At 43.6% G+C, this 21,271-nt stretch overlaps 1 protein-coding gene across 1 annotated transcript in view; it reads left to right on the top strand.

Annotated features, from left to right (window-relative positions):
- Window positions 1-21,271, top strand: part of ABHD11 (abhydrolase domain containing 11) — a 194,674-nt gene that overhangs the window by 99,804 nt on the left and 73,599 nt on the right. The window contains exon 5 of the mRNA XM_086958491.1: window positions 4,144-4,325. Coding sequence (XP_086814617.1) covers window positions 4,144-4,325 — 182 coding nt within the window. The remainder of the gene's footprint in view (window positions 1-4,143; window positions 4,326-21,271) is intronic.

The following is a 21,271-nucleotide window of genomic DNA, read 5'->3' as shown; positions in this document are numbered from 1 at the left end:
TGAATTGTCTTTTTTATATTTTGTTACAACTGTTAGGAGTGGCTCTAATTGTAAAGATCTCTTGAGGTATGGTGGCACTATATGAATAAGCACTATCCTCTTTCCTTTATTAAGTAAGAGGGACTGTTCTGATTTCTTGTTTTCCCTTCACTCCTCGTCCCTGGATTGGTTTCTGAGAGGAGACCTCCCTTTCTGTTTTTTATTATATTATTTTTTATTATTTTTTATTCTTTTATGTGGTTCACAGTATTTGTAATTATGTATATTGTAATGCATTTCATTAATCAAGTAATAAAGAATACTTACAGTGGGTCTTAAGAGGCAGTTCTATGACCTAAAAAGTTACTGCAGAGAGAATAAACTTGTGACAATTGAGACAAGATAAGATCCGCGGTGTTCTTGTAGAACAGCCATTAAGTAAAATGCTACATAACTAAGATTGAACTGGAAAAGACAGAAAGAAATACTTTACTAGCAGGTATATTAATTCGTTTTGAAGAGAAGTGTAATTCATAGACAGGTCTTGTCTGTAAAGTGTCAGTGAGAAATAATGTTAGTCAAACATTTTGTTGCAAATGGCATGTAACAAATGTAAAGAAAGTATGCACCATATTTTATCTACATGTATTCAATAACTTTGAGGGTTGGCAGAGCAATTCCATAAATGGTCCGAAAAATTATATTATTGAATCTACCATACTGTGTTCTTTTCACTCATGTGTGCAACATATATCTTCGGACAGTACATTACAGAGCCTTTGGGAATTTATATGCAGGCTAAAACTGTAGATATAGCTTTGAAAAGTGCCTGCTTCTGAACCCTGTTAATCTCTTTCTGTAGAAGAGAAGGGAAATAGTCAATGCTATTTGTGGCGTTTTTCCTTTTCCCCAAGGGTTTGTCTGAGGAGGGAAGGGGGAGGAGGATACTGCCCCAATGTTATTCTAAATCACAAAAGTATCCAACCACCTTGCGGACTGAGTCTTCACTCTTAGATTGACGCAAGTCCTACATGGATGGAGAAATCCACACTTGTTTTTTAGGGACCCTCACACACCCTATTGGTGTCAAGCTTCATCATCGCATCTCACCTTGGTCAATTATTTATGGACAGGAACTGAATGTGGCTAGGACACTTTTTCTCTTGTTATTTGTTTATCGAGTATAGACAGTTGTATCAGCGCCAAACGAATTGCATGTAAAGGATACCACTTAGCCGTAGTGGAGATTGTTTTGTCAGCAAAATATTTAATCAGCTGGCTGTTGCACCTGAACTTTACATTGTGGCTATAAAAATACGTTGTTAGTTTGAATAAGGTAAGCAATATCAAAGTCAAAGTCAAAAAGCTTTATTTCGATAAAATTTCATTATCATAAAAGCAAGTTAATAAAATTGGTAACACATATCCAGTTAATAGCAAGAAGTAAGACATTACTAGAATAAATATTCTTTAAAAAAGGAATTAAACACAGTATTTAAGCTTTCTGGCTCGAATAGCCCAAGCCCAGAATAAAAATTTGGCTAGGGCACAGACATAGGGTACATAGCTGTCCGAAACAAGTATCCTAATTGCCACATCATGGCTCCTGGTTCCCAGCTGACGGCATAGATTCTTCAACCACACCCTTCTTGGGTTGGCATATTCCTTGCAGACAAATAAGAAATGGGCTAATGTCTCTGGGTGAGCTAAACATGATGGACACAAGTCAGTTTTGCCTGTACAGGATTTCCATGTTTTGGTAAAAGTATTCAGTGGCAAAGTACCCGTTCTAAATCTAAAATACAAAGACCGGGCAAATGGTTTCCCGATTATGTCCAGGTAGGGTTCTCGTCTGGGACAGTCTTTAAACATCAAAAAATTCTCTGTAAGCCTGCCAATGGATGTGCTGGAATGTCTTTGGGAGCAAATCCAATCCTGATAAAGCTTTTTAAGTATTTGTTTTGGAGGTGAGGTTCTGCTTGACCAGGAATCAAGTAGGCCCAAGTTGGGCAATGAAGTTTTCATGTCTTTTAGCCATTTGATTCTGGCCCAATGTGGTGATGCCATTATTTCTTCCAGACCTCTGGCGTAGCCACTAAGTTCCTCTACCCACCAAATACGGGCCCATAATAAGAGAGGACGAAATTTCGCGATTTCGCCGATCTGGGTACAGCCAAGGTCCATAAATAAGGGTAAAAGTGGGGTGCTTTGAGGGAGGGACATTATTTGTCTACAGAAATTGTTCTCAGATTTTTGTAGAGCTTCGGTAGATGCAGAGCCCCAAAGTTCAGCTCCATAAAGGGCAGAGCTGACACCTTTGGCAGCGTAGATCTCAAGGACTGTTCCTATTGGTTTGAACGAACTGGAACGTTGCTCCCTCAATAGGGCACCTGTGATCCTTTTATGGTTCAACAGCATCTTGTCTAGATGGGGGGTCCAATCCATTTTGTCTGAAAGGCGTATCCCTAAGTAATCAAATACTTTTACCCTTTCTAGGGGCTCGGTGTTTAAAATAGGGGGACGCACTTGCTGTTTAGGGGGATTAAGGACGAGGTATTTTGTTTTATTGGTGTTTATTACCAGGCCCCGATCAGTGCAAAATGATTGGAAATTGTCCAGGAGTTTCTGTAGTCCCATTGGGGTTTTAGAGATTAAGAGCGTGTCATCCGCGAAGAGGAGGGTCGGTATGCGTACCCCAGCCAGGGATGGTTCGTCAGAAGGAGATTTAAGTAAATGCTCAACCACCCCATTAATGTACAAAGAGAAAAGGGTGGGAGCCAGAACACATCCCTGGCGGACCCCTCTCTCGACCGGAATACAGCCCGTTTTCTCCCCTCCAGAACCCCACCTAATTTGGGCAAAGCTGTCCTGGTGGAGCCTGACTAGTGAAGATAGTAGATACTGTGGCAGCCCCATGTTGGCCAGAACCTTCCATAACAAGTCCCTAGGGACAAGGTCAAAGGCAGTCTTTAAATCGATGAATGCGAGATAAAGACTGCCCTTGCCTATCACTACCACCTTCCAGTAAATCATCATAAGCCTGAAGGCCTGCTCTATCGTTCCAGTACCTACTCTAAAACCGGCCTGAAAATCGATAAGTATTTTGTTTTCATCTACCCAGTTGAGTATCCTGAGTAAAATAACTTTACCGACAACTTTTTGGCTGACATGTAGCAAGCTAATCGGCCTATAATTGGACGGATCATCCCTTGGGCCTTTCTTGTGGATGGGAACCACCTCCGCCCCCTTCCATGACACGGGAATGGTGGCGCCCCTACAGATGGTGAGAAGGAGGGAGTGGCTAAGTTTGCCCCATTTAACACTATCGGATTTTAACAGGTCCCCGGGGATGCCATCTGGTCCAGCAGCTTTTTGTGGAATGATGGAGTTTATAGCATATTCTACTTCCTTCAGCGTAAAGTCAGGGTCGCTAGGGAGAAACATGTAATTAGTGTGAGGAGAGGATTGGACAGACCCTCTCTCATTCAGGCCGTTGTGGCAGGAGTAAAGTTTGGAAAAGTGAGCCTCCCATACCTGTCCCGAAATGTTGCAGGTTACAAGGTCACTATCCGGTCTGTTTCGTGCCCTTATGGTGTCCCAGAAGGATTTGGAGTCTTTTTTCATACTTGCTTCCTTGAGGGTTAGCCAGTAGGCATCCTCCCACTCCCTTTTAGCTACCTGCAGGGCCTTTTTATGATCTCTTCTGGCAATTTGGATTAATGGGGGGGACGGTAAGCAATATGTATAAGTGCAGGGAGTCATGTAGCAGAAGACAGTACTGTCTGTATAAATTGCGAGTAACGTTTTTCTTGCTGTCACTATGTGAGGGACACGGTTTTGGGATAATACTTTACGGACATGCCATGCTTAGATTTTTCTTTTATCTAGAAAGCCCAATAGGGAGGACATCTCAAAAGTTATGAATATTGCTATTGTAATTAAAAAACTATTTTTGTATTGGAAGATTCACACTGAAAGGAACTGATTGATTTTACATGTTTCAAAAATGTTTTTGTCAATCTGAAGTCTAGTTTGTGGTATATGGGTTTAATTAACTATTGCAGTTAAATAAATACATTAAACTCAGTGCCTCATACAAGAGGCAGTCTCTTAGGCGAGGCAACCCTGGGCTTGTGCCAATATCTCTGCAAATTTACCTTGTAGGACCCAGCGGTGCGGCAGTTCCTTCTCACAAACCTGGTGGAAATAGATGGCCAATACGTCTGGAGGGTAAACTTAGAGACTATCTCACAAAGTCTACCCCACATCATGGGGTTCCCTGAATTTCATTCATCGTACACAGGTCCAACTCTCATCTTGGGGGGAGCGAACTCTCCATACATAAGGTAAGTCTTCAGTATTTGGCATGCGGTAATGTGAGAACATGAATTAACTATAAACCAGAGGTTGTTATGCGTTACAAAACAGAAGACATTCATCCTCCTATTCACCGATTCTGTAGCACATTATCTCCAGGCTCCAGGCCTGCAGATTGTGTGCTACAGGAGCATTCTTTGCCTATCTATGCTGTTCCGGAGGTCCCTTCTCATCTGCTCGCATGCCTGTGCTTGCCTTTCGACCAACAGCACTTAGGTGAAAGAAAAACAAGGGCCTAATATCAATTGACACCAACCTCGAATAAGCCCTACTTCTCCCGAAGCCTTTTTCCTTGTGTTTAGCAAAAAGCTGCCACCAAGAGGCAGCTGAAGATTCAGCTAATGAGTATATGATTCACACATCACTTTAGATTTAGCTCTGGTATTATGCTTTCTCCAGTAGCACTAGTGGCTTCATTTGAATAAGTACATGGAATAATACTTTTGGATCGCAGGACCACTATTTTAATCCATTTGTATTCTTCTCTCTAGGTTGTCTTTGGTTATTTAAAGTTGCTTTCATGCTGCTAGTCTTTCATTTGCTTGGTGTTTACAGACCATCTAGAAAATCCTTCACACTCATGTGAACGAGGAATGGAATAAAACGCCTATTTAGGAAAGTAAAAATGTTTTAATTACACATTTTAAATTGGATAGCTACAGTTCTCCCCCAATGAATCATCATTATTATTCGTAAGCATTGAATTGTCCAGTCCATGCTTAGGATCCCATAGGATGGAAAAACAATCTGTCTGTCTGTCTGTCTGTCTATCTATCTATCCAATAATCTGTCTGTCTGTCTGTCTAATAATCTGTCTGTCTGTCTGTCTATCCAATAATCTGTCTGTCTGTCTATCCAATAACCTGTCTGTCTGTCTGTCTAATAATCTGTCTGTCTGTCTATCTATCCAATAATCTGTCTGTCTGTCTATCTATCACAGAGTAGCAGTGGCCACTCTGTAGTTATAGTTAGGATTCCCAGATGTAGGAATTCATGTAATTTTTGCTCACTAACAACTTTGCCCCTATTTGATGAATCTTCACAAAGCTTTCCAGACCCATTACTTTTTCTATTTCGATAGATAATTGAAAAAATTTGGTGTGATTGGCCACGGGGGTGCAAAGAAAAAAAGAGGGGGGGAGGGGGTCCCAAAACACATTATTCCATCAATACATTTTCCATAGACTTTTGGGTCATCTGTAGCGCAAAAACTGCTGCACAGTTTTGAATGAAGTTTGGCAGGTATATAGATTATTGTGTGTAACTTATCATTTTGGGCAGTACAGGAAAGTATTTTTAAAGCTATAAAGCATTTTAAATTAGTCATATTGATTGTCCCATATCTTTCATGAACCTTCGCTGTATTTCGCGGAAGTATTGCAGTACATAGCAATGACAAGACATTATGTAATTAGCTAACGATTGCCTTTGCAAAAGTTAAATGTCAGGTAAAGGTCCCGGCAAGGGATTTTGCTAAAGAAAACGTTCCATAATTTGCCATTACTTGTTAATGTTTATGGTATATGCTGATTTGTAACGCGCACAATTACTACCGGAGTATCCTGGCGCGGTATACCGCTGGGGAACCCGTCCTGGCTTTCCCTGTGGGATGGTCCCTACTAGGAGTCCCCAAGGTGGAGCCAGGCATCCCCGGCGTTGATGGGGCCGTTGTGGAGATTAGGCAAGCTAATGCCCAGAGTTGCCAAGTGGGACCCCTGGTTAGAGTAGGCACCGAGGCGAGAATTATCAAGTCCGCTGACCCTGGTCCACGACCCTGCTGCGTCGGGAATTGAACCCTGTTCCCGGGCCGACTCCTGCTTCTGGGTCTGCCGCCTCTAACCAGTGAGCCACACCACACCACTTATAACCAAAAATGAATTTATTTGCATCCAAAAATGCATTACATTATTCAAAATAAATAGAAAGCCCCTGTATTAACAGGTGTATTGAATATTCGATCTGTATTAGAAAGACATGCACAGAAAATATAAAGACCAACAGAAAACTGTCATGATATTTTAAAAAAAATCTGGAGTTCTATATCGATGATGTTTCCAAAACATTCACAATGTCCCATATAGTCTTAACTCCAAATTCTACTGACCTATGCCAACGTACTAAATTCCCTCTTTCCATCTATTTTTTCATATATCTAAAAAATTGTTTGTCTAATGAACATAATGTGAAACTCTTGTGGAGATTAAACCTTTTTTGAAGGAGAGATGGTAGAGCATCAACTTTTCTCTCTTTCTGTTTATCAACTACACCATATTCAGGTTTATATTTGTTTATATGTGAAAACCAAGGATCCCTCAAAAGTATAGAAGGGCTCTCTTCATGACTAAAGATGCCCTAAGGTTTGCCCAGGTCAATAAGTGTTTGGGCAAAATGATGTTTAATCAATGTTATGGTCTTGTGCTTGTGTATTGAGCACAGCAGCTGTTCTTGAACACCACCGTATACAGGCGCGGGATACTCTTGTTCTACCAGTTTTAATAGTTTTGCCATTGTGGGATGTTGGGCAGTCCCTCTGGGTTCTTCCTCACCTCCTCCCCCAAGTTCCTAAATGTCATGGTATTCTTACCCTTTAACTTCATATGTTTTTTTAAAGTCAACTTCAGAACATGAGGCCGGAGTCCCCCTATCCTTTAAGGGAGGCCACCACCTTTCTGTTGAAGTTGTGGCCAGCCAGTCAGATTGATTGGTCCCACGGAACTGATACTGGTCCTGAGGGACTCAAATTCTCATAGGAGAATTATGCTCCCTCGTCCAATAACATCGCTCTATTTTTTTAATTTACAGTACTTCTGGAGTCCTGCAGGACCAACGGTCCAGATATATCTATTTTTTTAACCCTTTCGATCCCACATCAAGTACCTTTTTAAATGCAAATTTCTCAAAAAAGACTGAGCGGTTTTACACCAAATAAAACGTTGAAGTTCTAACTTTCTGCCAAATTTAGTGGGATTTGGGTCCGCAGTTTTTTCTGTATTGCTTATTAAAATTTTGTATGGGAATTAACAATAGAACATGACAGCCTGGAACCACTCTACTCCTTTTTCTCAACCTCCAATATGGAGGATTACCCCAAAACTTTCCGGGAAGGAGCTGAGGTGGAAGACATTTTTGGGGAACTTATTGTGAAGATTCATCAAATGGCGCCAAAGTTAATAGCAAAACAAAAATAATTCTCTTACTATGGGAACTCTCAACTAACTATAACTATTCAGTGGTCACCACCACTGTTTGACATGTGTGTTTGTTTGTCTGTGGGCGCAAACGCACACACACACACATATATTACCTACTGGCGGTCACCAGTAGGTAGTTATAGTTAGGACCTACTTTCCATAGGAAATCCACAACATTCTATTTGGAATAACTTTGGCGCCGATGGACGAATCTTCGCGAATTTCTCCAAGAAAATGGCCTGCTCCGCTCCACTCCTTCCCTCAAAGTTTGGGGAACTTGTTGTTTCTACGTGTCCAGCCTGTTTGGGACACTCTTCTTCATCACTGCCACTCTCTGTCACCACTGCCACTCTCTGACTACTCATGCCACCCTCTGGCCCACCCATGCCACCCTCTGTTTCATCACAGCACCCTCTGGTTGTCCAGTCAGTGTACATTATTGTGGCAAAGCAAGCACACCTTCCCTGCCTCAAGTGACCTGAATTAATTTGGGGCTGATTAATGTGTCACAGAATATTTTTTTAGCTGGCACCTGCTTCCTTAGTGCTTCCTGAGTAGTGATCTTTTGCACTTGCTAAGTGCTTTCATTGTTGCAAAATTAGTTACAACACCTGCCCTGCCCCAACTGACAATGAATTAGGGGCTGATTAATGGATTTGAACTTCCAGCCTGGCTCCTGCTTGTCTCCCTTAGCTGTAATTCAGGACCTTTGTGGCATATGTGTAACTATTCTGAGGTTCAGAGCAGGGTCACATAATAGTTGCAACTGGCAACTGAACTCTGGAGGGGCCCCTCAGGAAGCACTACAGGAAATGGCTACTAATGATGAGCCTGAACTTTTGAACCTGGTAAGTAGTTTCAGTTTTGCTAAGATCGTATTTCTGCAATTTTGCGCGAAGTTGTACTGGGAAGCCGCGAACTCACGTGAACAGTGCGAGCAAGCCATAAAATCCGCTGCTCGCGGATTTGCGGATTTTGCGGGAGATTCGCGAATCTCGCGGATTGCGAATTTACCGAAAATCCGCAAAATCCGCGAGCGAAACGGATTTTCCGCCCATGCTTACAAGAAAACAGTAAAACAAAGTTGAGAAATAAGTAAAGAGGGCAGGGTAGAAATATTCTGACCCTATAGGCTTGCTCAGAGGGTCCTACATGGAATTTTAGGGTAAATTTTTTTTTAAAGAAAAAATTGCGGCGTACGCGTATGGTACTCGTACGTGGTGGAAAAGAGAAAAAAAAAACTAGAAGTCCGTTTTATTCATTAGGTCTCGGGGGGAAAATTCCGGGGGCAATTTTTAAAGCTATATTTCTATGACAGTATGTAAAACTTTCCGTTTTTTTTCCTACATCAGTTGTCCTCTCTACGCATGCGCAGCCTTGTTTGTAAGTGCACTTTTTTTTTCTTTAAGTTCGGCAAGCAAATCTCTCCTGATTTAGGTATTAAATTTGCCGCTTTGTTTTCTTGGGTCGTGTGTGTCATCCGGTGCTCTACTTTTGTAATATATTAATAAACATATTGTATGTATATTTATTTGAAATGTAGTGTTGTGGCGCCAAACGTTGATTACATACTCCGTTCAACCGCCATTTTAGTAGTTTTCCTCCATTATTTTTATTATACCTGTTACTTTCATTTTACCCTGTGCATATTTTCTCTGTGATCAATGATATTTCCTGCCACAGACACCACAGTGTTTGTCCTTGGCCTGCGATCTTATCGTACTTGGTCACACGTATACCTAGAAACTAATTTGAAGGACGTAAGCCACAGCCATTAGAACGCGTGTTTGTCAAGAAAAGAATATTATTAAGATTATGCGTTTATTATGCGAGTTAAATGCATAGTAGTTGTAAAAGCATGTGTGATAAAGCGATATGCGTGCTAATGGTTTTGTGGTGATGATCACGCGTGCTTATGAACCGGGTCTGGGCGTGGTGGAGTCTAGGGCAGCAGGCGGAGTGCCACGCAGCTCCACTCATACAATATAGAAGTAATATAGGATTTTTAAAAGTTAAAGAAAAACTTTCATAATTATCCTACATTAAGTCTTTTGTTAGTATGTTCATTAAATACATGAATATATGTTTTTAAACAATTAAAAAAAATTGCTTGTTTCTCGTATGGGGCACAGTACATGACGTCACACAGAAGCTTTGATGCGAGGTGTAACATTAAAGCGTATTCGTAGCGTATGCTGAGAATGATTAGCAGTATAAACTATGGTGCGATTACTCTCTCACTGTCAAATCAGAGTACAGGGCGCGCTATGAGAATGGTTAGAAGTGGTCACTCATTGTGGATCCAATTCAGGTGTGGGGCTTATCCACAGTATCATAACATTATTTTTTAACCTGTTTAAGTTTGAGTTTTGCATGAAATACTATGCTATAGGCAGATATGGATGTTTAGGCAGCGGTTATGTCCATGAAGCTTGGTTATTACCATTTACATATAGGTGCCTGAGGGAGGGAAAAGAAGTCTATCTGAATGGCGAGGATTGCACAATAGCAGCAGATCACTTCTTAATTTGTAGACACATACAATTGCATGGCTCTTGTAAACAAGATGCGCCTAATTTCGACTGAGTTTGGAAAGGTAGTCCGACACCTGCTATCATAACAACGTTTAGTTTACTGGAAACAGGAGTTATTTACTTTGAAATAATGGAGATTGTTGTGCAATATTAGCAGGCATCGCTTACATGATTACGGTAACTGAGCGTGTGGTTTGATTAAAAAAAAGGTGTGTTAACTCCTCTGCATGGGAAGCTGGATGTTTCCATCTGGTTGTCGATTTCGACCTTGAAAGCAGAGTCAACCAAATGAGTCGTATAAAAGCGCTATTGTCTCAAAAAGAGGTCGCTGTTATATCTTCTACAGAAACATTTGTCCTTCATATAGTAAACACCCGCCCAGAAGTGCATGATTTATTAAATACAGACATGCTCTTGAATTTTGGGGAGTTAATTTAGAGTATCTTTAATGTGTCCTTGACTACGGGGTTACCTTACTTTTTTAGAGTTAGAAGCAGTGGCCTTGTAACTTCTGTTGAAAGTATATTTGGTGTCTTGACAGTGTTTGTTCATTCGATTTTTTCCAGCATCTTTGGTGGATTCTCCTTAATTCTCACATTAGTTGCTGGTGTGCTTGTATTAATTTGTTTACTTAAATATGGATGCACATCTTGCAGCAGACGAGAATATGTCCCTGTTGTTGCTGGTCCGCTACTGAATGCTTAGTTATTACGGAGCGCTGCCTATGGCTACATTGAGTGCAGTTTATGGATTATCGTTTCGATTTTCCTTTTTCACATGCGTTCAGCCTGTCTTCTATTGCCTGAGCTGCGATTTCGACTGGGCCCTGGATTTGTGCCTCTGCAGTACGGTGTCTCCCAACGCGGATTATGATCAGCTGATGAGCCCCTTAGTTGCTCATGAATTGCTCTGTTCTGGCGGCGGGATTATGGCCTTAGCAGCGATAAATGGAATAATGGGACGTTGGATTGTTTTTGCAGCGGCGCATGGCTTCTTGGCACGCAGTTACATTGAAGATGACCCGAGTTTTCCTCTGATGGTGATAGAGGCTCCGGTTGATGAGGAACATGTATGTTCATTCCCACTATTGAATTGGATGGCTGAAATGTTTTCAGATGAGAACAATGACTTCCTCTTGGAGGCTGTTGCTACATACTGTGCTTACACGCTGTTGGATTAAGACTCTTTGATTTTTCTACGTATTCTTTATTAGTTAGCTACTGCTTTCTATCAAAGAGCGAATAACTTTTTTTTGGAAATGTGAACTTGACTCTTCTTTTTAGGCTTGGACTCTGCGTTTCTAATTCGCCCACGTTTATATCACGTGCTTCGATCAAGGAAGGGTGCTGTGGGGCGGAGTCTTGCACTCACACCCTGTTAAGTTAGCATGGGTGTCGGATGCCCCACACGACTCACCTTTGCTTGTGAAGCGATTCCGCATAGACGACAAGAGCCACCGTCCCTGTACCCACCTGACCCGTGCGGAGAGTGGTACCCAGCAGGGATGGGATGGAACCAGGGAAGGGAGCCAACAAAGGAATGATGGTGTCTTGGTCGTTGTGGAGCAGAGAAGGATCTTGCAATAACTGGGGAAACAAGAAGGACCCAATTAGGATATACCACACCTCCCACTTCAGGGTAGACCACTAAACACATGCAGGAAGGAGCACCTGCTCCATAGACTCACCATGGCTCATGTGGACTCTGTAACCAAGGAGAGAAATGAGAACCAAGGTAAGCGCCCATGCGCTATTGTGATCAACCAAGGGAAAGCGCTCCTGCGCGAATAAAGGGTACACAAGTACAACCTCCAAGTACTTAGCGCTCCTGCGCGGTATAATGAAAACCTATGTAAAAGCAAGATGCACCTGCGTGGTGATTGGGGAACAAAGTATTAACCACCAAGTATCAAGCGCTCCTGCGCTCACAAATACAAACAAAGAATGCGCGGTGAAGAATAACCAAGGATGCAGCTTTCCAGCGCGGTGTAAAGTACAGAACAAACAAAAGCAGCGCTCCTGCGCGGTGTTGACCAAAAGTAAATACCAAGGGTAAGCGCTATAGCGCGGCCCAGAACAAGGACTCACTAGCGCTCCTGCTCTGATAGGTGCACAAACAGTAGCGCTCCTGCGCGATACTCACAAGAAATAAAGGCTCACTGCAAGGGCTGAAATACGGCCATAGAAAAGTACCAGCAGCGCTCCAGCGCGGAAACGTCCCGTAGGTGAATACCAAGGCAAGCGTTTCAGTGCGGCGAGGGCAGAAGACAGGGAACAGTCCGCAGCGTCTTCTGGGCTCCGTACAGGTTCAGGACAGGATCAGGCACAGAGCCGGCGGGAAACGCAGTGTTTAAGCGTTTCCCCCGGAAGTGCTTAGATTCCAGAAGAACTAGAACGGGACTTCGCTTCCGCCCCTAGTGAGGATCCCGATACCTGCATGTGATTAGATGCCGCTCGGGACAGCGAAAATGCCGCAACGCGACAATGGGTTTATTAGAAGCTTACACACTATTTTTGCTTTCCTGCTCTGCTTTGTGCACAACACATACTTGTTATATTGTTTAGAGAATGCTGAGTATTTTGGTTTATATGAGAATAATTTGGTATGCTAGATTTGTAAACTGCCTTGCTAGTTTTGTGTGTATAGTGAGAGCATGGAACATCAAGGTTATCTTGAATACTGTGTCTTTTATTCAGAATGATCCTTGCACGTTCGAGCCATAAAACATATGCAGCTGTGGCCACCTCTGATACTTGCGCATTTCATAATGCATTGTGGAGGCAAAGTTACGCACAGTTGAAGAACATTTGTATCTTGACAGTTTGTGGAGCACTGAATGTGATGCACTACTGCTGACTACCAGAGGTATGGGTCTGCCCATGTAATCCTATGAGACTTTCTGTAGTTATAAACTAATCTGTTAGGTAAGGAGGGTGAAATGTAGGTATATTTTAAATTTGTTTACCTTTAACATTATAGGATGCTTTTTACGTTTGTATTTGATAGAATAGTAACAATGCTGACAACCTTGTTTCTGATAATATGTTTGGTTGTATTATCTAAGGTACTGTGCATGAGATTACGGGGTTAGAAATAAACATTTCAAAGTTGCATGTGTCTTTATTTACATCTTGTTTTGGACTGGTGTAAGACTATAATGAAAGAGTGCTCTTGTTATCCAGTTTACTTCATGTAATTTAAGTCGCATGTTCTGGGTTAACTAGTTATTGGTGTTTTTGCTCTAGGGCCAAGAACCAATGAGTCACTGATTGGTAGTCTGGTATGGGGTTTGTGTAGTAAGGTGGGTTTTGGTACACCGTAATTCACTGAGGTCCTAAGTCTTTATGCATAGTTCTGTGTATGAGCAGAATTCCTGGAACAGTAGTTACAACAAAAAGGCTCGATAAAGGGCTTGCACTTTGAATATAAAATAGAAGAATAGTTGATAATCACAGCTAAGCAATGCAGTAATTAAATGTGTGTATGTGTGGATGATGTGTAGATTGAGTGGAAGATGAAAAACGTGAAAAATAAGAAAGGCTGGAGAGACCCAAACTACCTACTGCATTGTCAGTGAAGTGGATCTTTGAATTTCTCTTCCAGGGGATCCTCATCAATAGTCATAAGCATTAGAATATTCTCGCCCATGCGCGGGACCCCGGAAACACTATATTATATGTGCCCCACATATATATATATATATATATATATATATATATATATATATATATATATATATATATATATATATATATATATATATATATATATATATGTATATATGTATATATATATATGTATATATATATATATAAATAAGCAATTGCAGCCTACTAAACACCAGAGCTGAATCATGCTGTAAAGAATTTCCACCATACATGAAAAAACATGCATTAGAAACATGAGAAACAACAACAAAGTTTGTTTTAGAACTGTTTTAATGCTCAGAAAGCAGTAGAAATTCTTATAAAACACTGAAAGCATAGGAAGCTCCCAGGCTGCATTGCAAACACCCAGTATAAAAAGACTGAAAAGCTAACCTGTAGCTGTATGCAATAACCTGACACTGTGCCTTTAAGGCACTCATGACCCCCAGCTTCCCATCATGCCTCAGGGGTGACAGTTAGGTCAGTTGTTATTTCTGGCTCCTTCAGGAAGGATCCTGGCAACACAGCTCCACTAATTTCTGTTTTTCTGACAGAAATTTACTTCACTTTTCAGTTTTTTTACTTACTTTGACATTTTACATCTTGTCAAGTAAGAATCTGTCTTTTATTGACAGTTTTGTGGGTATTTTCTACTTTGAAATGCCTTCACTTTTGACAACTGCCCTTGTGGCAACAAGAAGGCCAAGACAGACAGCCATGAAGTCTGTATTCTTTGTTTTCCTGAAGAACATGACCCAAAGGCCTGTCCTCACTGCAAAACCCAGTCAGGAAGAACTCTGAAGGACAGGGAGAGGATTCGCATTTATGGCCTAGCCCAAAGGTCATCCAGAGGAAGGTCTCCGGTAAAGAAGGTTTCCAAGAGGGCTAGAACACCTTCAAAGGACAAGTCTTCACACCCTTCAGCTTCAGCGTCGGACTCGGTGCTGAGGAAAGAACTACTGGTGGGTCATTTATCTAAAAAACGACCTTCGACAGCGGGCTTGCCGTCGAGAAGAAGAGATTCAGGTACGTCGTCGACGTCTAGAATTCCAGACACTCCGCCATCGTCAACTCGGCGACGATTGGTGTCGAGGACCAAGACCCCTCCGCCATAGTCAACAAGGCGACGATCAGTGTCAAGGACCAAGACCCCTCCGCCGTCGTCAACCTGGCGACGATCGGCGTCGAGGAACATCACACCTCCGCCGTCGTCAACCAGGCAACGATCGGTGTCGAGGAGCAGAGACCCTCCGCCGTAGTCGTCGTCACGCCGTTCGGCGTCAAGGAGAGCCTCACCTCTGTCGTCGCAGAGAACCCAGAATCTTCCGCCGTCGACAACCAGGCGTCAATCGGCGTCGAGGACAAGATCTCCGTCGACGTCTCGTAGGCGTTCGGCGTCGAGGGTGACCAATACCCCTCCGCCGTCGTCGCATAGACACTCGACGTCGAGATTGACTGCTCTGCCGTCGCCCCAGCGGCGTTCGGCGTCGAGGGCTCCGTCGTCGGCTTCACATCCCCGCTCGACATCAAGACATCACTGATCCTCATGCCGCACGCCGCCGAGGCATTCGACGTCAGAACACCCGACGTCGAGGCATCAAGAGCGGGCTGGGTCGACTTCGAGGAACTGGGCTTTAGGGAGATCCAGAGGGGAATCGGTGATTCTAGTGACGGAATCAGCTTCCCGACACTCCTCCTCGCATTCGTCTGGGCAAGCTTCCTCAAGATCACCTTCAAAGTCTAGAAGCCTGCCCACAAGTCACCTTTGCGAGCCCCTTCTTCTGCAGACGTGAGGTTGTCCCCTAGATGGAATCTGCCATTGGATCATTGGCGAGATTTAGGGGCTATGAGGGGGATGCAAGAATACGCCAGTCCTACGCACTGGTCTCCTCTTAAGAGACTAGTTGAAGAAGTGGACAGACGCAGCCCTCCCAGGCACAGAGTCCAAGCTGAAAGATCGCCTGTGAGGAGGCCTACTAGATCTCGTTCTCCCAGAAGGGAGGAACATTCAGGAAGATCACGCGATAGGAGGCACAGTGCTCATCGCAGGAGTAGGAGGACGCCATCTACTTCTTCTACCTCCTCTTCCCAATCTTCCAAGAGGGATTATTCTCCCACACTTTCGGATAGCCCTATCTCTAGGGTCTCACCGGTTGATGACATCAACACTTTCCATGATGTCCTGCAAAGAGGGGCTCAGAAGCTCAACATTGAGCTGTCTGTTCCACAAGTCACTACGACAGTGATTTTTGAGACACTTCACCAGAAGTCTGCTTCACGTCCTTTGCTGCCATTGGTTCCAGGGATTATGGACCCTGTCAAAGACATATTCCTGTCTCCAGCGACCATTAAAGCGGTGCCGCTCGCATCCAGAAAAAGTACAAGCCAGCAATCTCTGACCCGGTCTTTGTCAAGACTGACCCCCCTGCAGACTCGGTGATCGTAGCAGCAGCACAAAAAACACACTCGGTCCCTGCTACCTCCTCAGTCCCTTCAGATAAGGACATCAGATTCCAGGACCTGTGGGGTCGTAAGGTCTGCAACTCTGCCGCTTCTACACTGAAGGTCTCCAGTGCAGCCAGGCTGTTGGGTAGATATGATAGAGCCTTATGGGATTCCATGGAGCGTTTCAAGTCCAAACTGCCGAAAGAAGACCAGAAGGACTTTGAAGAGACACTGACAGAAGGCTGTCTGGTGGCGAACCAGATGATTAGCACGGTTGCGGACTGCGCAGCCCTTGCAGCGCATTCGTATGGAATTCGGCCCATGGAATTTGTGCCAGAAGGTCATCTTGGTTACGCCTAACAGGCCTCAAGCCTGATGCACAACAACGCATCTTAAACCTTCCTTTTTCTGGTTCCTCTCTCTTCAGTGAACACACAGACGATGAGATGAGTAAAATGAAAGCCTAACAAGAAACAGTCAAAGCAGTCGGTTTGGAAAAGAAAAAGGAGTTCAAGTGCCGTTTTAAGACCAACAAGGGCAGAAGGGCTCAACAGAGGGTTCAAACCCCTCAGTGGTCCCAAAACAAGAATCAGGGCAAGACCCAGTTTGGAGGAGGAAAATCCAACCGAGATAGAGGAGGTCAACAACAACAATCCTCTACTTCAACGAGAGGAGGGAAGTCATGAGCAGTGGCTTCCTCTGGCGCCGTTGCCCACTCCAGTGGGAGGAAGTGCTTCACGACATCTGGCAGAGTGGTGCAGCATCACAAAAGATCGTTGGGTGCTTAATATACTGCGCAATGGATACACACTTCGTTTCCGTGCGCCCCCAAAGAACATTCCTCCAAAGAAATCTCATCCTTACCAGTTAGATCTGCTCCGGAGAGAGGTGAAGGTTCTTCTTCAAAAACAAGCTATAGAAGAAGTATCTCCCTCGCAAAGAGGAAAGGGAGTCTACTCCAGATATTTTCTTGTCCGCAAAAAAGATCAGGAGAACAAGTTCCGTCCTATCCTAGACCTTGGCCTGCTAAACAAGGTCATAGTCAAAGAGAAGTTTTGCATGTTGGCTCTTCACCAAATATGTCCACATCTGCAGGAAGGGGATTGGATGTGTTCGGTGGATCTGCAAGATGCATACTTCCATATTCCAATTGCACTGCGTCATCGCAAGTACCTGAGGTTTGTGGTCGGCAACAAACACTACCAATACAAGGTGCTACCCTTCGGGCTCAAATCAGCACTGCGAGTCTTCACAAAATGCATGGCAGTGGTGGCAGCCTTTCTTAACAAAAAGGGGCTCTTCGTCTATCCGTACCTAGACGACTGGCTCCTAAAAGGTCCATCTCCTCTACAAGTAGAGAGTGACTTCCGCTTTTGCCTGCAACAATTGCACAATCTCGTCCTCCATGTCAACATGGAAAAGTCAGTCCAACTGCCAACCCAGTCCATGCACTACCTAGGCTCCGTTCTGGACACAAGCTTGGGAAGAGCGTTTCCTTCGGAGGAGAGACTTTTTTCGATGCAGCAGAAGTGCAGGATTTTGCTTGAGACCCGAAGTCCAACGGTCCTTCAGGTAGCCTCCCTGCTGGGTTCCATGGCGTCCTGCATCTTTCTCATACCACACGCTAGGCTGAGGATGCGTCCTTTGCAACAGTCTCTGGAGGACCAGTGGGACCAATCGACAGGACGCTGGGAAGACCGGATCAGTCTTTCCCAAGCAGCGAAGATTTCCATCAAGTGGTGGACTCGACCTCAAAATCTGTTGGTGGGAGTTCCTTTTCACCAACCTCTCCCGGCACAGTCAATAGTGATGGACGCGTCTCTTCAAGGCTGGGGGGCACATATGGGGTGCCTTCAAATACAAGGTCGGTGGTCGGCTCAAGAACAGACCTACCACATCAACATGCTGGAGCTCCGAGCGGTGCATCTCGCTCTCAAAGCCTTTCTCCCTGCAATCAAAGCCAACTCGGTCTTGGTGCAGACAGCAATATGACCACCATGTTCTACCTGAACAAACAAGGCGGCACGCGATCGCGCCCTCTCTCTCTGGAGTCCCAGGCTATCTGGCAATGGCTTCTCGCTCGAAACCTCTCGCTGGTAGCAGTGCACCTTCCAGGCGAGCTAAACATCAAGGCAGACGCACTCAGCAGGCACTTCGAAGATCAACCAGACTGGGTGCTAAACGACGAGGTAGTGGCAGAACTTTTTCATTGTTGGGGTCGTCCAACTATAGACTTGTTTGCAGATGATGAAAACAGAAAATGCCACGCCTTCGCGTCCAGATTCCACCACGCAGGGGAATGCGCTCTTGATGGATTGGTCAGGGACATTTACCTACGCATTTCCTCCCCTGTCTCTGATTCCGAAGGTGGTTTCCAAGCTTCTCAGATCGGACATGGAGATGATCCTAATAGCTCCGGACTGGCCACGGCAGTGGTGGTACCCGGATCTTCTTCATCTGTCTGTGTGTCCACACAGACGTCTACCTTGCAGGCCGGACCTGTTGAGCAAGATGAGCGGGAGGATTCTACATCCCAACCTCCCCTCTCTGAACTTGACGGCATGGCTCCTGAAGTCCTGCAGTATGGACATCTGAATTTGCCTCCTGATTGTATGCGCGTTTTAAAGGAAGCTAAGAGGCCCTCCACAAGAGCGTTATATGCGTTTAAGTGGAAGAGGTTTTATATTTGGTGTAGGGAGCATCATCTTGACCCTACTAAAGGGCAGGAGGATGTTATTCTTCCATACCTTCTTTCCTTAGCAACATCTGGTTTGAAGTATGCTTCCATTAGAGTGCACTTGTCAGCCATTGTGGCGTATAGGAAATCACCGAGCCAAAACTCTTTCTTCCAGATGCAAGTGGTCAAGGGCTTCCTCCAGGGGTTAAAGAAAGTCTACCCCCCTGTTCGAAATCCTTCTCCTCCCTGGGAGTTAAACCTGGTATTATCCAAGTTGATGGGAGCTCCTTTTGAACCCATCCACATAGCAACGTCACACCATTTATCTTGGAAGGCTGCTTTCTTAGTTGCTATCACATCAGCGCGCAGAGTAAGCAAAATCCAAGCGTTGTGTACAAAAGAGCCTAACACTGTTTTCCACCACAGCAGAGTAGTCTTAAGAACGCTTCCATCTTTCTTACCAAAGGTTGTGTCTGATTTTCATATTAATCAGTCTATTTCTCTTCCATCCTTTTTTCCAAACCCTACGACCCCGGCTGAGCGGTTGCTGCACTTCTGATCTCAAAAGAGTGCCTACATTTTATTTGGAAAACACTAAGAGTATTAGGAAGACGGATCAGCTTTTTGTGAATTATGGTTCCATGAGAACGGGTTTTCCAGCAGCCAAACAATCCATCTCCGGATGGATCGTCGCCTGGATCAAATTGACTTATCAGCTAGCGGGCAAGCCCTTACTGTTGACACCTAAGGCACACTCTAAAAGGGGGAAAGCGGCCACAGTAGCTTTCCTACATGAGGTCCCTATGTCAGAGATTTGCAAGGCTGCAACCTGGAGATCAGTTCATATCTTTACTAGGCATTACTGTCTAGAATCTGATTCCAGGACCGATACTCAAGTAGGGCAGGCCTCTTTGAGGAATCTATTTGGGTAGCCTGCGGCCTGTTCGAGCTTAGTTTTATCTAGGCTTATTAATTATATACTTTTTTTATTGATCCTTTGCCCGCAGGGAGATGAGGTGAGGCTCGCAATTCTATTCTAATGCTTATGAGTATTGATGAGGATCCCCTGGAAGAAAAGGATTAGTTACTTACCTGTAATCCTAGTTCTCTTCAGGGGTATCCTCATCAAAGTCATAAGCAACCCTCCCGCCTCCCCGGGCAAAGGACTACTTTACCTTGGAGATATTGTTAACCTAATTGTTTCATGGTTTTTTCAGTCTCCGCAAAGAACAACTGACCTAACTGTCACCCCTGAGGCATGATGGGAAGCTGGGGGTCATGAGTTCCTTTAAGGCACGGTGTCAGGTTATTGCATACAGCTACAGGTTAGCTTTTCAGTCTTTTTAGACTGGGTATTTGCAATGCAGCCTGGGAGTTTCCTATGCTTTCAGTGTTTTATAAGAATTTCTACTGCTTTCTGAGCATTAAAACAGTTCTAAAACAAACTTTGTTGTTGTTTCTCATGTTTCTAATGCATGTTTTTTCCTGTATGGTGAAAATTCTTTACAGCATGATTCTGCTCTGGTGTTTAGTAGGCTGCAATTGCTTATTTTTTTTATATATATATATATATATATATATATGGATATATATATGTGGGCACATATAATATAGTGTTTCCGGGGTCCCGCGCATGGGCGGGAATATTCGAATGCTTATGACTTTGATGAGGATACTCCTGGAAGAGAACTAGGATTACAGGTAAGTAACTAATCCTTCCAGGTCATTACACAGATAGGGTGTTGGATTCTGCAGTGGGAGCAAGAGAAACTAGTACTACATCTAAGGAAGAAAGCTAGTGCATAAAGTACAGACAGTTCGGCAGATTTACAATCTCGTGGGAAAAATTATGCAAAAGCGGCGTAATGAGCTTGTAAACCTGCCCCAGTGTGTGGTAGAAAAGACGCAAGAAAGGATTAACCTCTGCTATTCATGGGTAGTAGTTACCAAGAAGGCTGAATAAATGGCTTGCACTTTGAATTTGAATTAAAGAAGAATAATTGATAAGCTCAGCGAAGAATGGTAGCAAGTAGGTGTGTATATTTGTGGTTGTTGTGTTGATTGAGTGGAAGATGACTAAGGTGAAAAATTAGAGAGGTTGCAGAAATGCAAAATTTACATTTCTTTGTAAAGGAAGTGGGTGTTAAGTTTTCCAGTGCATATATATATATTCACTGAAAAAACCATAGGTTTCAGCCATGTTATAGTTAGGAATTAGCATTTAAAAACCTTGCAAATTCACTGAAAAAACCATAGGTTTGACACACGTTATAGTTAGGAATTAGCATTTAAAAAACCTTGGAAATTCCCGGAAAAACCATAGGTTTCATACATGTTATAGTTAGCTGGAAATTTCACTTACACAAAACCTTTGAGATTCTCCTGTTCTAGTTAGTTCTGCTAACTATAACTCGCGTGCCC

The sequence above is a fragment of the Lissotriton vulgaris genome, chromosome 2_1 (genome assembly GCF_964263255.1).
Source record: "Lissotriton vulgaris chromosome 2_1, aLisVul1.2, whole genome shotgun sequence".
Taxonomy (NCBI): domain Eukaryota; kingdom Metazoa; phylum Chordata; class Amphibia; order Caudata; family Salamandridae; genus Lissotriton; species Lissotriton vulgaris.
This window is presented reverse-complemented; position numbering and strand designations above follow the sequence as displayed.